The sequence below is a fragment of the Chiloscyllium punctatum genome, chromosome 21 (assembly GCF_047496795.1).
Source record: "Chiloscyllium punctatum isolate Juve2018m chromosome 21, sChiPun1.3, whole genome shotgun sequence".
NCBI lineage: Eukaryota > Metazoa > Chordata > Chondrichthyes > Orectolobiformes > Hemiscylliidae > Chiloscyllium > Chiloscyllium punctatum.
Genome location: NC_092759.1, coordinates 17,398,502 through 17,410,512, shown reverse-complemented (window position 1 = coordinate 17,410,512; position 12,011 = coordinate 17,398,502). Strand labels below are relative to the sequence as shown.

General features: G+C 43.2%; 1 protein-coding gene across 1 annotated transcript in view; it reads right to left on the bottom strand.

The window, feature by feature from the left end:
• The window catches only part of chrne (cholinergic receptor, nicotinic, epsilon), a 29,463-nt gene that overhangs the window by 17,061 nt on the left and 391 nt on the right, over positions 1–12,011 (bottom strand). The window contains exons 2-8 of the mRNA XM_072591622.1: positions 10,588–10,721; positions 9,848–9,892; positions 9,496–9,605; positions 9,214–9,369; positions 4,517–4,614; positions 3,268–3,468; positions 1,050–1,164 (exon numbers count right to left, since the gene is read on the bottom strand). Of these exons, the coding sequence (XP_072447723.1) occupies positions 1,050–1,164; positions 3,268–3,468; positions 4,517–4,614; positions 9,214–9,369; positions 9,496–9,605; positions 9,848–9,892; positions 10,588–10,721 (859 nt within the window). The remainder of the gene's footprint in view (positions 1–1,049; positions 1,165–3,267; positions 3,469–4,516; positions 4,615–9,213; positions 9,370–9,495; positions 9,606–9,847; positions 9,893–10,587; positions 10,722–12,011) is intronic.

Here is a 12,011-nt window from a genome sequence, read left to right as displayed (position 1 = left end):
TTTGTAACCTGCAATGGAAGCAATTTGATTTCCAAAAGCGCTGTTATGAAAGGGAAGAATATTAGTTTGCACAGTTCCTATCCTTCACCTTCTGCTTTACAGTGCACACGACTGGATTGCTAAGTCACTTCAGAGGGAATTAACAGAAAATTAAGTGGCAATTTCCTACTCTGTTAAAAGGTCGTAACTCCAGCAGCTTTACAAAGTCATGTTCTGAGGTTAGCTCCCTGGGGACCAGATTTATTGAATTCAGGTTTATAGCATGGTGAGAATATCAAATGCCTGTCTCAAATCCTTTCATGACCTTGCAGCCCTTCCCTATCGCTGTAACCTCCTCTATCACTGCAACTTTGTTATATCTCCATTCCTTCGATTCTGATTTGCATTATTCAACCACTTCGACCCTCGTTCGGAAATTCCTTCACTAAACCTCTTTGCAACTGTCTCCTCATTTGAGACTCTGCTTAAAACCAACCTCTGTTGTCAATCCTTTGGTCACCTGTCCTAATATCTGCCTATCTGGAAAAAATCTGAATCATATTGGCATTTCTTCAACATTAAAGTGGCTATAGAAATGCAAGTTGTTTTTTCTGTAATCTGGCATTCTCTCCTTCACAAGGCCATGGAAGTTGGGGTACAAGTGGGAATTGCAAGACAGATTTTTGTTGGCTAACAGTACAGATGTTGTGTACAGTAGAGAAAAGTTGCAGAACTGTTATTATCGAGTATAAGGCCCGAAGTCTAGACAGCTCTCCTCCTATTCATAAAGTTCCAATACAACTATGAACCTGCCAATTTACATGACTATCCCAGCAGGATCAGAAGAAAACTCTTTATTCATCCCTTACAATCCCATGGCTACAAAGGCTAATTATTATGCGTAATCTGTGAGTGACTGTTTCAACCAGGTTAGAACTTGATCCGTGGTTCTAATCTGCGTGTTTCGATCTGTAGCCAGACCATACCGATTGGGACTTCTGGGGAGGAAATGGTGAGGAAACCAACTCTTAACAAATTACTACCTGAAAAATTACACCTGCATCACTTACTTTCCAATGAGTGGAACATTCAGTGATGTTTCTGGAATTTTCTGTGCAATCAGGAACAGAAAGATAGTCTGGGCCAGCAGGACAGAAATGGAAAGTGTACATTTTTGACAGCCAGCTATGTATAAATAAAAGGAAAATGTAATTAAATACAATATATTTCACTTATCTTTCACCAGGATTTCACACATTTGCCCATACTCTGTCTTCATGTTCCTTTATTCTTTTTTCAGCCACTTAACTAATAAAATACTAAATGATGACATGGCCTTGATTCTGTGACTAAAATTCACTGTGAATTCTACATCCCCACCCTTGGTTAAATAAGTCTCTTACATTTGTTCATTGAGGAGTATCACAAGGGGAGTTTGTTTATTTCATAGAATCCTTACAGTGCAGAATGCTGGCCATTTGGCCGATAGAGTCCGCACTGACCCTCCAAAAAGCATCCCACTCACACTTTACCCCCACCTCCCCTCCGCCAACCTTATTCCCCATAATCCTGTCTTTCCTGTGACTAGTCCACCTAACCTACACATCCCTGGACACTACTGGCAATTTAGCAAAGCCAATCCTCCCAACCCTGTAAAGCTTTGAACTATGGGAGGAAACCAGAGCACCTGGAGGAAATCCATGCAGACACAGGGAGAATATGCAAACTCCACACACATCTGAGGCTGGAATCAGACCCAAGTCCCTGGCACTGTGAAGCAGCAGTGCTAACCACTGAGCCACTGTGTAATAAGGATTTTTGAGATGCATGAATACAACCCCCTTTCCAAGAAGGTTGAAGCTTTCATTCCTTAAAATTGTCAAGTGATCATCTTGGCAACTGGTCTGTCCAGTTTGAGGCCGGTCACTTTAATTTCAGCAGCTCACTGGCTTCCACACCAGAGCTGAGGGCCCAGTGAGAGTGTACGGGAACTAGGAATTTGTACATTCTGCACTACAGAGGATCTTTTAATGGTTGTAACGCTTTCTGAACAGATGAAAGAACTCTCTTTGACTTGGCAACTATGGAAATTGGTGAAACACTGGAATTCAGTCCACTACCACCCATCCCACCTAGAGCAACCCCCCCACCCCCCGACACATACGCAAACACTGAGGCTGTGTCCTAGGGAGTGTTGCTGAACAAAGAGACCTTGGAGTGCAAGTTCATAGCTCCTTGGAAGTGGAGTCACAGGTAGATAGGATAGTGAAGGCGACGTTTGGTATGCTTTCCTTTATTGGTCAGAGTATTGAGTACAGGAGTTGGGAGGTCATGTTGCAGCTGTACAGGGCATTGGTTAGGCCACTGTTGGAATATTGCATGCAATTCTGGTCTCCTTCCTATCAGAAAGATGTTGTGAAACTTGAAAGGGTTCAGAAAAGATTTACAAGGATGTTGCCAAGGTTGGAGGATTTGAGCTATAGGGAGAGGCTGAACAGGCTGGGGCTGTTTTCCCTGGAGTATCGGAGGCTGAGGGGTGACCTTATAAAGGTTTACAAAATTATGAGGGGCATGGATAGGGTAAATAGGCAAAGTCTTTTCCCTGGGGTCAGGGGAGTCCAGAACTAGAGGGCATAGGTTTAGGGTGAGAGGGGAAAGATATAAAAGAGATCTAAAGGGCAACTTTTTCACGCAGAGGGTGGTGCGTGTATGGAATGAGCTGTCAGAGGAAGTGGTGGAGGCTGGTACAATAGCAACATTTAAGAGGCATTTGGATGGGTATATGAATAGGAAGGGTTTGGAGGGAGATGGGCCAGGTGCTGGCAGGTGGGACTAGATTGGGTTGGGATATCTGGTCGGCATGGACGGGTTGGACTGAAGGGTCTGTTTCCGTGCTGCACATCTCTATGACTCTATGACTGTGAAATCATTGGAACATACACAAACAGTAAAGGTTGTGGATGCTTCTGGACAGTTACAGCTTACAAGACGAGAATCAACAGATTTTTTAGGGGAAGGGTTCCAATCTCCCTGGAAGGTATTGCTTCATGATGGGATAGAGCATCCTCCAGAAAAATCAACCCCTGGCCAGAGGGAGAAGGTGGGAGAAGCTTTATTTGGCTATTCTCCTGGGAAAGCATCATTTTGAAACTTGATTCTAAAACCTTCCCTGAAACTCTCACTCAGCCAGTAGGAATGAGGGCCTGTCAGTTATGAGGTTTCAATCTCAAGCCACTCATTTCCTGCCCACCAATTCTGTACGTCCACGTGGACAGTTTGTCTCCTTACCTTGTGCTGGGAGGAAGTAGACCAGAACTACCAGCGATGAGATGAGAACACAGGGAATGATGATGTTGATGACATAGAACAGTGGTTTCCTCTGAATGATCAAGAAGAAAATGATCTCCTGGTACTCAATATCATCCATCGAAAACTGGCTGTTAATGTGCTTCTTGGCTGGTTTGTGTTTTATCGTCCACTCCCCGTTTTCTGATGAAAGGAAGCAGATACTTGGCAGCGAGTTTTGTTTTAGATTAGATTAGATTCTCTACAGTGTGGCAACAGGCCCTTCGGCCCACACCAACCCTCCGAAGAGTAACCTGAGTATCAGATATTGAGGTATACAGAGAGTGATGGGAACTTCAGAAAGAGTTATGCAAGCATTAATTTATACCTAAGAGCGAATTAAATAACAAACATTAGGTACCTGGGAGTGAATTATGTAAACAGGATAGGAGATTGTTTTATGACTAAATCTGATTTAATCATGTACAGCAGAGGACCACAGGATGGTAAGGGTTTGTGGGCGGCACGGTGGCGCAGTGATTAGCACTGCTGCCTCACAGCGCCAGAGACCCGGGTTCAATTCCCGCCTCAGGCGGCTCTCTGTGTGGAGTTTGCACATTCTCCCCGTGTCTGCGTGGGTTTCCTCCGGGTACTCCGGTTTCCTCCCACACTCCAAAGATGTGCCGGTCAGGTGAATTGGCCATGCTAAATTGCCCGTAGTGTTAGGTAATGGGTAGATGTAGGGGTATGGGTGGGTTGCATTTCGGCGGGGCGGTGTGGACTTGTTGGGCCGAAGGGCCTGTTTCCACACTGTAAGTAAGTAAGTAAGTAAGAATATCTGGACAGATCATGTACAGGAGGGGAAAGTGCCAAAACTAGAATGATGTAAGGATCACCACTGGACCTTCAGGATAAGACTCTACACTTTCTGAAAATAAATACAGACCTCACACAACACCAAGTTATACTCCAACAGGTTTATTTGAAATCACAAGCTTTCAGAACACTGCTCCTTCGACAAATTAAGTCACCTGACGAAGAAGCAGCACACTGAAAGCTCGTGATTTCAAATAAATCTGTCGGACTATCACCTGGTGTCACCTCACTTCGGACTTTATGCATCCCAGTCCAACACCAGCACCCCCACATCAAAATAAATAAATTAATATTTGAGGGCAGTGAACAGATAACACCAATTGGAGCGAGCATCCCAAAGACTAAAACTTAAAAATATATAGTTATTTAACAGTACCAGTGAAATCTTCAGGATCTATATGGATCCACTCAATCAGCGTTCCCTCCTCTGTTGATAACTCCAAGTTAATTTCATGAGCATTGTATGCTTGGGACCTGAAAAAAAGAATTCCACCATTTTTCTGATCAATCCATTCTTCTTTTTCCTTTCCCAATAGCCTTATAACCCTAGTTCATTTGCATACATCCATAAAGACAGTTGAGAAATAATCCTGTACCCCATCTCTGGCCATTTCAGTGTTGAACCGATCATGCCAACATGTCGACCTCAAACACAAACCTCCCAAACCACAAGTAACAGTAATTCCTGCAGATAATAAAGACAAAAGTTCTGTACAACTGGAAAGTCAGACTTTGCAGTTCAAAAGTACACAGATGGCAGTCTTTGTTCATTTTCAGTAAGTGGGCATCACTGACAGGTCTGAGATTTATTGTCCATCCTACTTGTGATGATGTGGCTTACTTGGCCATTTCAGAGGGCTGTAATGAATGAACCATGTTGGTGTGAGACTGGAATCTAAAGTAGGTCTAACGCAGGGACAACAGAGTTCCTTCTGCAAAGGGCGAGATGAATTTTCATATCAATCCCACAGCTTCACGGTCACTTCCACTGATATCAGCTACTTCCAGATTTTCATGTTGGTAAATGAATTCTCATCCTCGGCATTCTCAATCCAAATGTCTGGATCACTCACCTGATAACATAGCCACAACACCATTGTGGCCAAACAGAGTCCTTTGCAGGATAGTAAAATTAAATGTTTAGTTATTACATCAGGGATAGTGAATGCAGAATTCACCATCCAAAATATCCTGGATTATCCCTTGAGAATCTGTCTCCTTCTGATGTTCTAGCAGGTTTAACATCAAAGCCTTACTATCCTACATTTTAGTTCCAATTTGAGTTTTATTCACTCTGAATGTGACTGGCTGGGACAGCCTTTATTGTCTATCCCAAGTGCCATTGAGAAAGTGGTGAGTGAGCTGCCTTCTTGAACCACTGTAATCCATTTGCTGTAGGTAGACCCACAAAGCCGTTCAGAGAATGTTTCAGGACTTTTACCCAGTGACACTGAAGGAACAGCTACATTTTTCCAAGATAAGATGGTTAATGGCTTGGAGGGAAACTTATGTTCCCATGTATCCCTCTGAATGGTAGTGGTTGTAGGTTTGGAGGGTGAAGTCATATAATACTAGAAATGTACAGCATGAAAACAGACCCTTCGGTCCAACTCGCCCATGCCAACCAGATATCTTGAATTAATCTAGTCCCACTTTCCGGGACTTGGCCCATTTCCCTCTGAACCTTTCCTGTTCATATACCCATCCACATGCCTTTTAACTGTTGTAATTGTACCAGCCTCCACCATTTCCTTTGTCAGCTTATTCTGTACGTGCACCACTCTTTGGGTGAAAAAGTTGCCCCTTAGTTCCCTTTTAAACCGTTCTCCTCTCACCCTTAACCTATCCCTTTGAGTTTTGGACTCCCCCAACTCCAGGAAAATACCTTATCAATTTACCCTATTCATGCTCCTCAACAGCCCCAGCCTATTCAGCCTCTCCCGACAGCTCAAACCCTCCAACCCTGGCAACATCCTTGTAGATCCTTTATGAACTCTTTCAAGTTTAACATCTTCCCCATTCCTGATGAAGGGCTTTTTCCTGAAACGTTGATTTTCCTGCTCCTGACCTGCTGTGCTTTTCCAGCACCACTCTAATCTAGACTCTGATCTCCAGCATCTGCGGTCCTCACTTTCGCCTAACATCCTCCCTATATCAGGGAGACCGAAATTGCACAAAGTATTCCAAAAGTGGCCTAACCAATGTCCTGTACAGCTGCAAATGATCTCCCAACTCCTGTACTCAATACTCTGACCAATAAAGGAAAGCATACCAAATGCCTTCTTCACTATCCTATCTACCTGCGACTCCACTTTCAAGGAGCAATGAACCTGCACTCCAAAGTCTCTTTGCTCAGCAACACTCCCCAGGACCTTACCATTAAGTGTATAAGTACTGCCCTGATTTGCCTTTCCAAAATGCAGCACCTCACATTTATCTATATTAAACTCCATATGCCATTGGCCCATCTGATCAAGATCCCATTGTACTCTCGGGTAACCTTCTTTGCTGTCCACTACACCTCCAATTTTGGTGTCATCTGCAAACTTAATAACTATACCTCCTATGTTTACATCTAAATTGTTTACATTAAAGACAAAAAGTAGTGGACTCAGCACAGATCCTGTGGCGCACCACTGGTCACAGGCCTCCAGTCTGAAAATCAATCCTCCACCACCACCCTCTATCTTCTACCTTCAAGCTAGTTCTATATTCAAGTGGCTGGCTCAGTGATGAATCACAGACTAGGACAGATCCCATTTCTATCCCTAAACTAATTTCCGAGGAGGGGCAGGGCAGGTGTTGTTATGGTATTACAAATTATATTGTTTTCATAAGAACACAATAATTTAACAAGAAGAGCAGGCATTTGAGGGAAAGAGTTAAATTCATGTTGAACACTCCTTTGGCAGCTGTATTAGTGCATAGCAAATCCAAAATGTTGGAAGGCTTTCAATCACCAGTGACCTATCTCTCTCTGACTCCTCTGGACTGCCACAGAATCATATTGCACATATAGCATTGACATTGGCTATTTATCAAGAATGATTTGTATTCATATAACATTTAGAGTCATACTGTACAGAAACAGACCTTTCGGTCCAACCCGTCCATGCCAACCAGATATCCAAGTGAAACTAGTCCCATTTGCCAGCATTTGGCTCATATCCCTCCAATTTGAAAAAGTCTGGTGCTGGAAAAGCACAGCAGGTCAGGCAGCATCCGAGGAGCAGGAGAATCGACATTTCAGGCATAAGCCCTTCACCAGGAATGTGGAAGGGGAGGGGGGCTGAGAGATATCCTTGTGGAAGGAGAAGGAAAACGTCTTCAAGGTGGGCATCCTTGGAGGAGACTTCACAGTGACCAGGAGATCACAACAATGTCTCTCAGTAGTGAATACTGAAGCAAAGTACTCATTTAGGTCCTCCCCTACCTCCTCCGTCTACCTTCCCTGATCAGCCCTACCCTCACTCTGGTCATCCTCTTGTTCCTCACATAAGTGTAGAATGCCTGAGGGTTTTCCTGAATCCTACCTGCTAAAGTTTTTTCTAGCTCTCCTAAGTTCGTTCTTCAGTTCCTTCCTGGCTACTTTGTAACCCTCTAGAGCCCTGTCTGATCCTTGCCTCCTCAACATTAAGTAAGCTTCCTTCTTCCTCTTGACTAGATGTTCCACATGCCTTGTCACTCAAGATTTCTTAACCCTACTGTCCTTTCCTTGCTTCAGTGGGACAAACCTGTCCAGCACTATCAGCAAGTCCTCCCTAAATAACCTCCTGTCAACAAAACTGGTATTCCTTCTCTCACACGTGTTTATCCAGCTTCCTCTTATACGTATCTGTATTATTCATCCAAGCAACACACCATTGTGGTGAATTCTTATTACGGTCTGGGTAAAATGTTTTTCTTCTAACGTTCCTAAATGGTGTCACGTTGACTATCTTATAACGATGACCTCCAGCTTTGCTTTTCTCAACAAATATAAACACTGTGTGTACCGTATCACGGCCTTCCAAATTTTAAAGATCTGTATTTTCAAGGCTCCATGTTCCTTCCTCAAGTGGAGAATGAACCTATCCTGTTCACCCTTCCCTGGCTCATGCAATCCTACATCATCTTTGTAAATCTTTATTGCCTCCTCTCCAGAATTTTGATATCACAGTTTTCTAAGTGTGGTCTAACCATGTTCCTCATCCAGTGATCTAGCAGCTGTATTCAGTTACATGTAATTGAAGACATTTATATAAACAGTGTTTCAGAACATCTTGTCAGTCTCTCCAATGCCTGTTCACTGTCTGCAAGGCACAAGTCAGTAAGAATCTCCACTTGGCTGGTATCTCCAACACCACAAGATGCATAGCAACAACTCCCCACGGCTCTTTAAACTGCATCTTCCAAACCTACAAATTTGTCACATAAAAGGATTAGCAGATGTATGGGAACACTTCCACCAGCAAGTTCACAGCTAAGCTGCACACCATCTTAGCTTGTAATTATATCAATATTCCTTCACTATCATGGAGTCAAAATCCGGGAATTCCTTAACTGTTTGTCCAACAGCCCGGGATTGTACCAGTTCCAGACCTCACCCTCTCAAGGACAATTAGAGACCTGCAATAATTGCTGTCAAAGGCAGCAATGCCCACATTCCTGAATGATTTTCGTTTAAGAAAAGGAATGCCTTTTTCCGAACCACCAAGCTAATCTTTATCCTGGACCAGATCTGAGGTTGCACCGCACTGCCACAACACCACCTCTGCACAGGGTTCAGGACCCATCAACCCATCCAGCCGACAGGGAGTCAAGCGTATCAATCAGACTGGTTTCTGGGCTGGGAACCCGCTCCAAATAAAACAACAGATGCCTCGAAAGCGGACCCGCGCAGAAACTGAGACATGGAAGCAGGAATGGCACATCTGCGATCATGGGCTCTTCCCCATTAAATATCAGGACCAATGTTCCAGGAGCAGCTTGGGCAGGAATGGGTTTGGAAGAGGAGTTCTGTCTGTGGTATGTACTGGAGAAATGAAGTGCTTCCTCTATACTTGGAATCTGAATCTTGCTGTGGGCTCTTACCTGAAGACAAGGGAACAGTTTTGCCAGTCGAATGGAAAATATGTCACAGCTATTGCACAGGCACTCCGATATATTGCAGGTGGCAGCCAATAGATACTGCCATCATTGGAGACAAGAACGTTAGCATAGTAAGCAATTTCAAAACCACCGTCAATGCTACAGAGAGGGAGAGAAAGAAGAATCAACAGTCAGGACATTACAAAATGTGACATCGTTCTGATCGAATCAGACTGCTGCAAATGAACGACGCAGAGGAATTGACTGCAGATTGGAAACACCTACTTGTTTTCAAGGACAATCTCCGGCAGCCAGACCATCCGAGAAGGGATTCTGACCAGCTCAATTCCTGCATAATCAGAACTGTTCCAAGATAATCGATAATCTGTCCATTGCTATTTTTTCAAAAGAAAGGGAAATGTGAAACCACGTTTGGCCAGCCTTCCTGCTGGACAATCTGCGCATTATAGACTGGAACTTGACCCTCAGTGTTAATGAGTGTCATTGAGATACCCAACTTGAAAAATGGTCTCACTTCTGATTCTCACCTGAATCTTGTTCCTCCAAGATTAACAATAGGCACAGTCAGTACTTTCTACATTGTTACTGCCACAGATCTGGTCAAAGTAATACTTACAATTTCAATCCATACATTTGTGGTAAGTGTTTCCTCTTTTTCTTTCTGTTTAGGAATTTTTAAAAAAAAAGCAGATGTCACTATGTGTGTTATTATTTGGTAGAACATCTAATGTTTGCAAAGTTGGAAACTGAGTACATAGAATCCCTACAGTGTGAAAGCAAGTCATTGGGCCCCCCAAGTTCACTCTCCAAGCAGCGGCCTACCCCATCTGAGTAACCCAGCATTTGCCATGGATAACCCACCTAGCCTGCACATAATGGGTCATCTAGCATGGCCAATCCACCTAGCCTGCATATTTCTTTTGACTGCAGGAAGAGGCTGGAGCACCTACAGGTAAACCCGGGCAGATATGGGGAGAATGTACAAACTCCACACAGACAGTCACCCGAGGGTGGAATTGAAACCGGGCCTCTGGCACTGAGACAGCAGTGCTAGCCACTGTGCTGTTCACAGGGTCTCATGTTTTCCTAGTAATGTCAAGGACATTGTGTATCATCCTTTTATGTCAGGGATTCCAACACTTCATATCACTTGAATCCCATTTAGTAAGTGATAGGGCAAAATAGATTATCGAATTGGATTTGAGCCAATCAAATTGGACAAGTTAGGTGAGTTGAATTAGTTGACTGCAGACAAACCTGTACTGAAGAGACCTCACATTGGTCATACAAAGAGCTGGGATTCTTAGATTCATTCAAAGGCACTGACAATGTTGATACTTTTAAGAGTTTCCTTACCAATGAGATGAGATTGGTTAATGTAAGTTTCAGAGTCACATCAATGACATCCCCATAAAACCTGGCTGGTCGAATTCTCGCATCGTAGTTGTTGAACAATACATTCAGCAGTTTCTCCTCTTCATTTGATTGAGCTGTATGTTAATTAGAATTTAGTTTAGGTCAAATTTCCAGCAGTTGCAGTGTTTTTGCTTGTATATTACAGATTAATGGATGATAAAACTGTGGTCCAATAGTAACACCAGAAGCTACTTGAGTGAACCTAGTGCCATTTGCTAATTCCAATTATTTAGCAATCTGATCTAGTAAAGTCCCAAGGACTGAACTTGCCCTCACAGGCTGGAAAACAAGAGTCAAGGCTGCTTTTGAGTTTTAAAGTCACTCCCCCAGGCAAACTTTGGAGTGTTTATGATGGTGCCTGTTTTACATTGGCATTGAGACAGGTTTGAGGATGACAGCTGGAGGGCCAACTCAATTCAAGAATTCATTTGCTGCCCTTAACTGCACAGAAAATCTGTCTCCTTGGATGCTAAGTCACAGTGATCTTGCCTGTATCTCTGGGCTAGAAGGTTCAGGTTCAAGACTCATCTGCCCCAGACGTATGTCAGAGCTTGTCCGAGCAGATTGATTAAAAAAAAATGAGATGGTAAACACTCAGAGGGCCCTTCATTTTTGAAGACCCACTCTTGCAAATATTTTATCCAAAATGCAGACTCATCAATAGAGCAGCTCCTAATTGCATCCATACTCAGGGATATAATCTTAAAACTGGAGCTGGCCCATTGACAGGCAACGTCAGGAAGGATCTATATTTATGTTCATAATACTTGGGACTCTTCAGGAGATTTCTTCCTCTGTCTGGAGCCAAGGCAAGGGCATAATTTTTAAGTGAAACATTTGAGTTTGACTCATTGTTGTCACATGTACTGAGATACAGTGAATAGTGTTGTTTTGCATGCTGCCTGAGGCAGATCATACCACACAGAGTGCATCATATCATACAGAGCCACGTGGTCAGCCAATGTCGATGCAGCATGGGGTCCCTAACCTACAGCCTTCAACTAACAACCTGTTTCAGGAAAAAAAATCAATGGAAAGCAGACAAAAGCGTGAGTTTTTGTCTGCCTCATTGTTTCTAACTGTGATCATTTCTAAGTCAAACCATCATTACTAAACAGAATATATTTTCACATTTTTGCATGTGAGATCTTGCTGTGCGCAAATTGGTTGTCTGATTTAGAACCATGGATACATTTCAAAAGTGGCTTATCGACTGTAAAGCACTTTGCGGTGTACGGAGACGGTGAAACGTGGCTAAGTAAATAAAGTCTTTCTTATTTTTCTAGTCAATTTTAGACACTATTTCTGATTTTCTCTCTCTCCTAAAACTGCTGGTAGGCAAGAAAAGCGTACCTTAGCAGCGA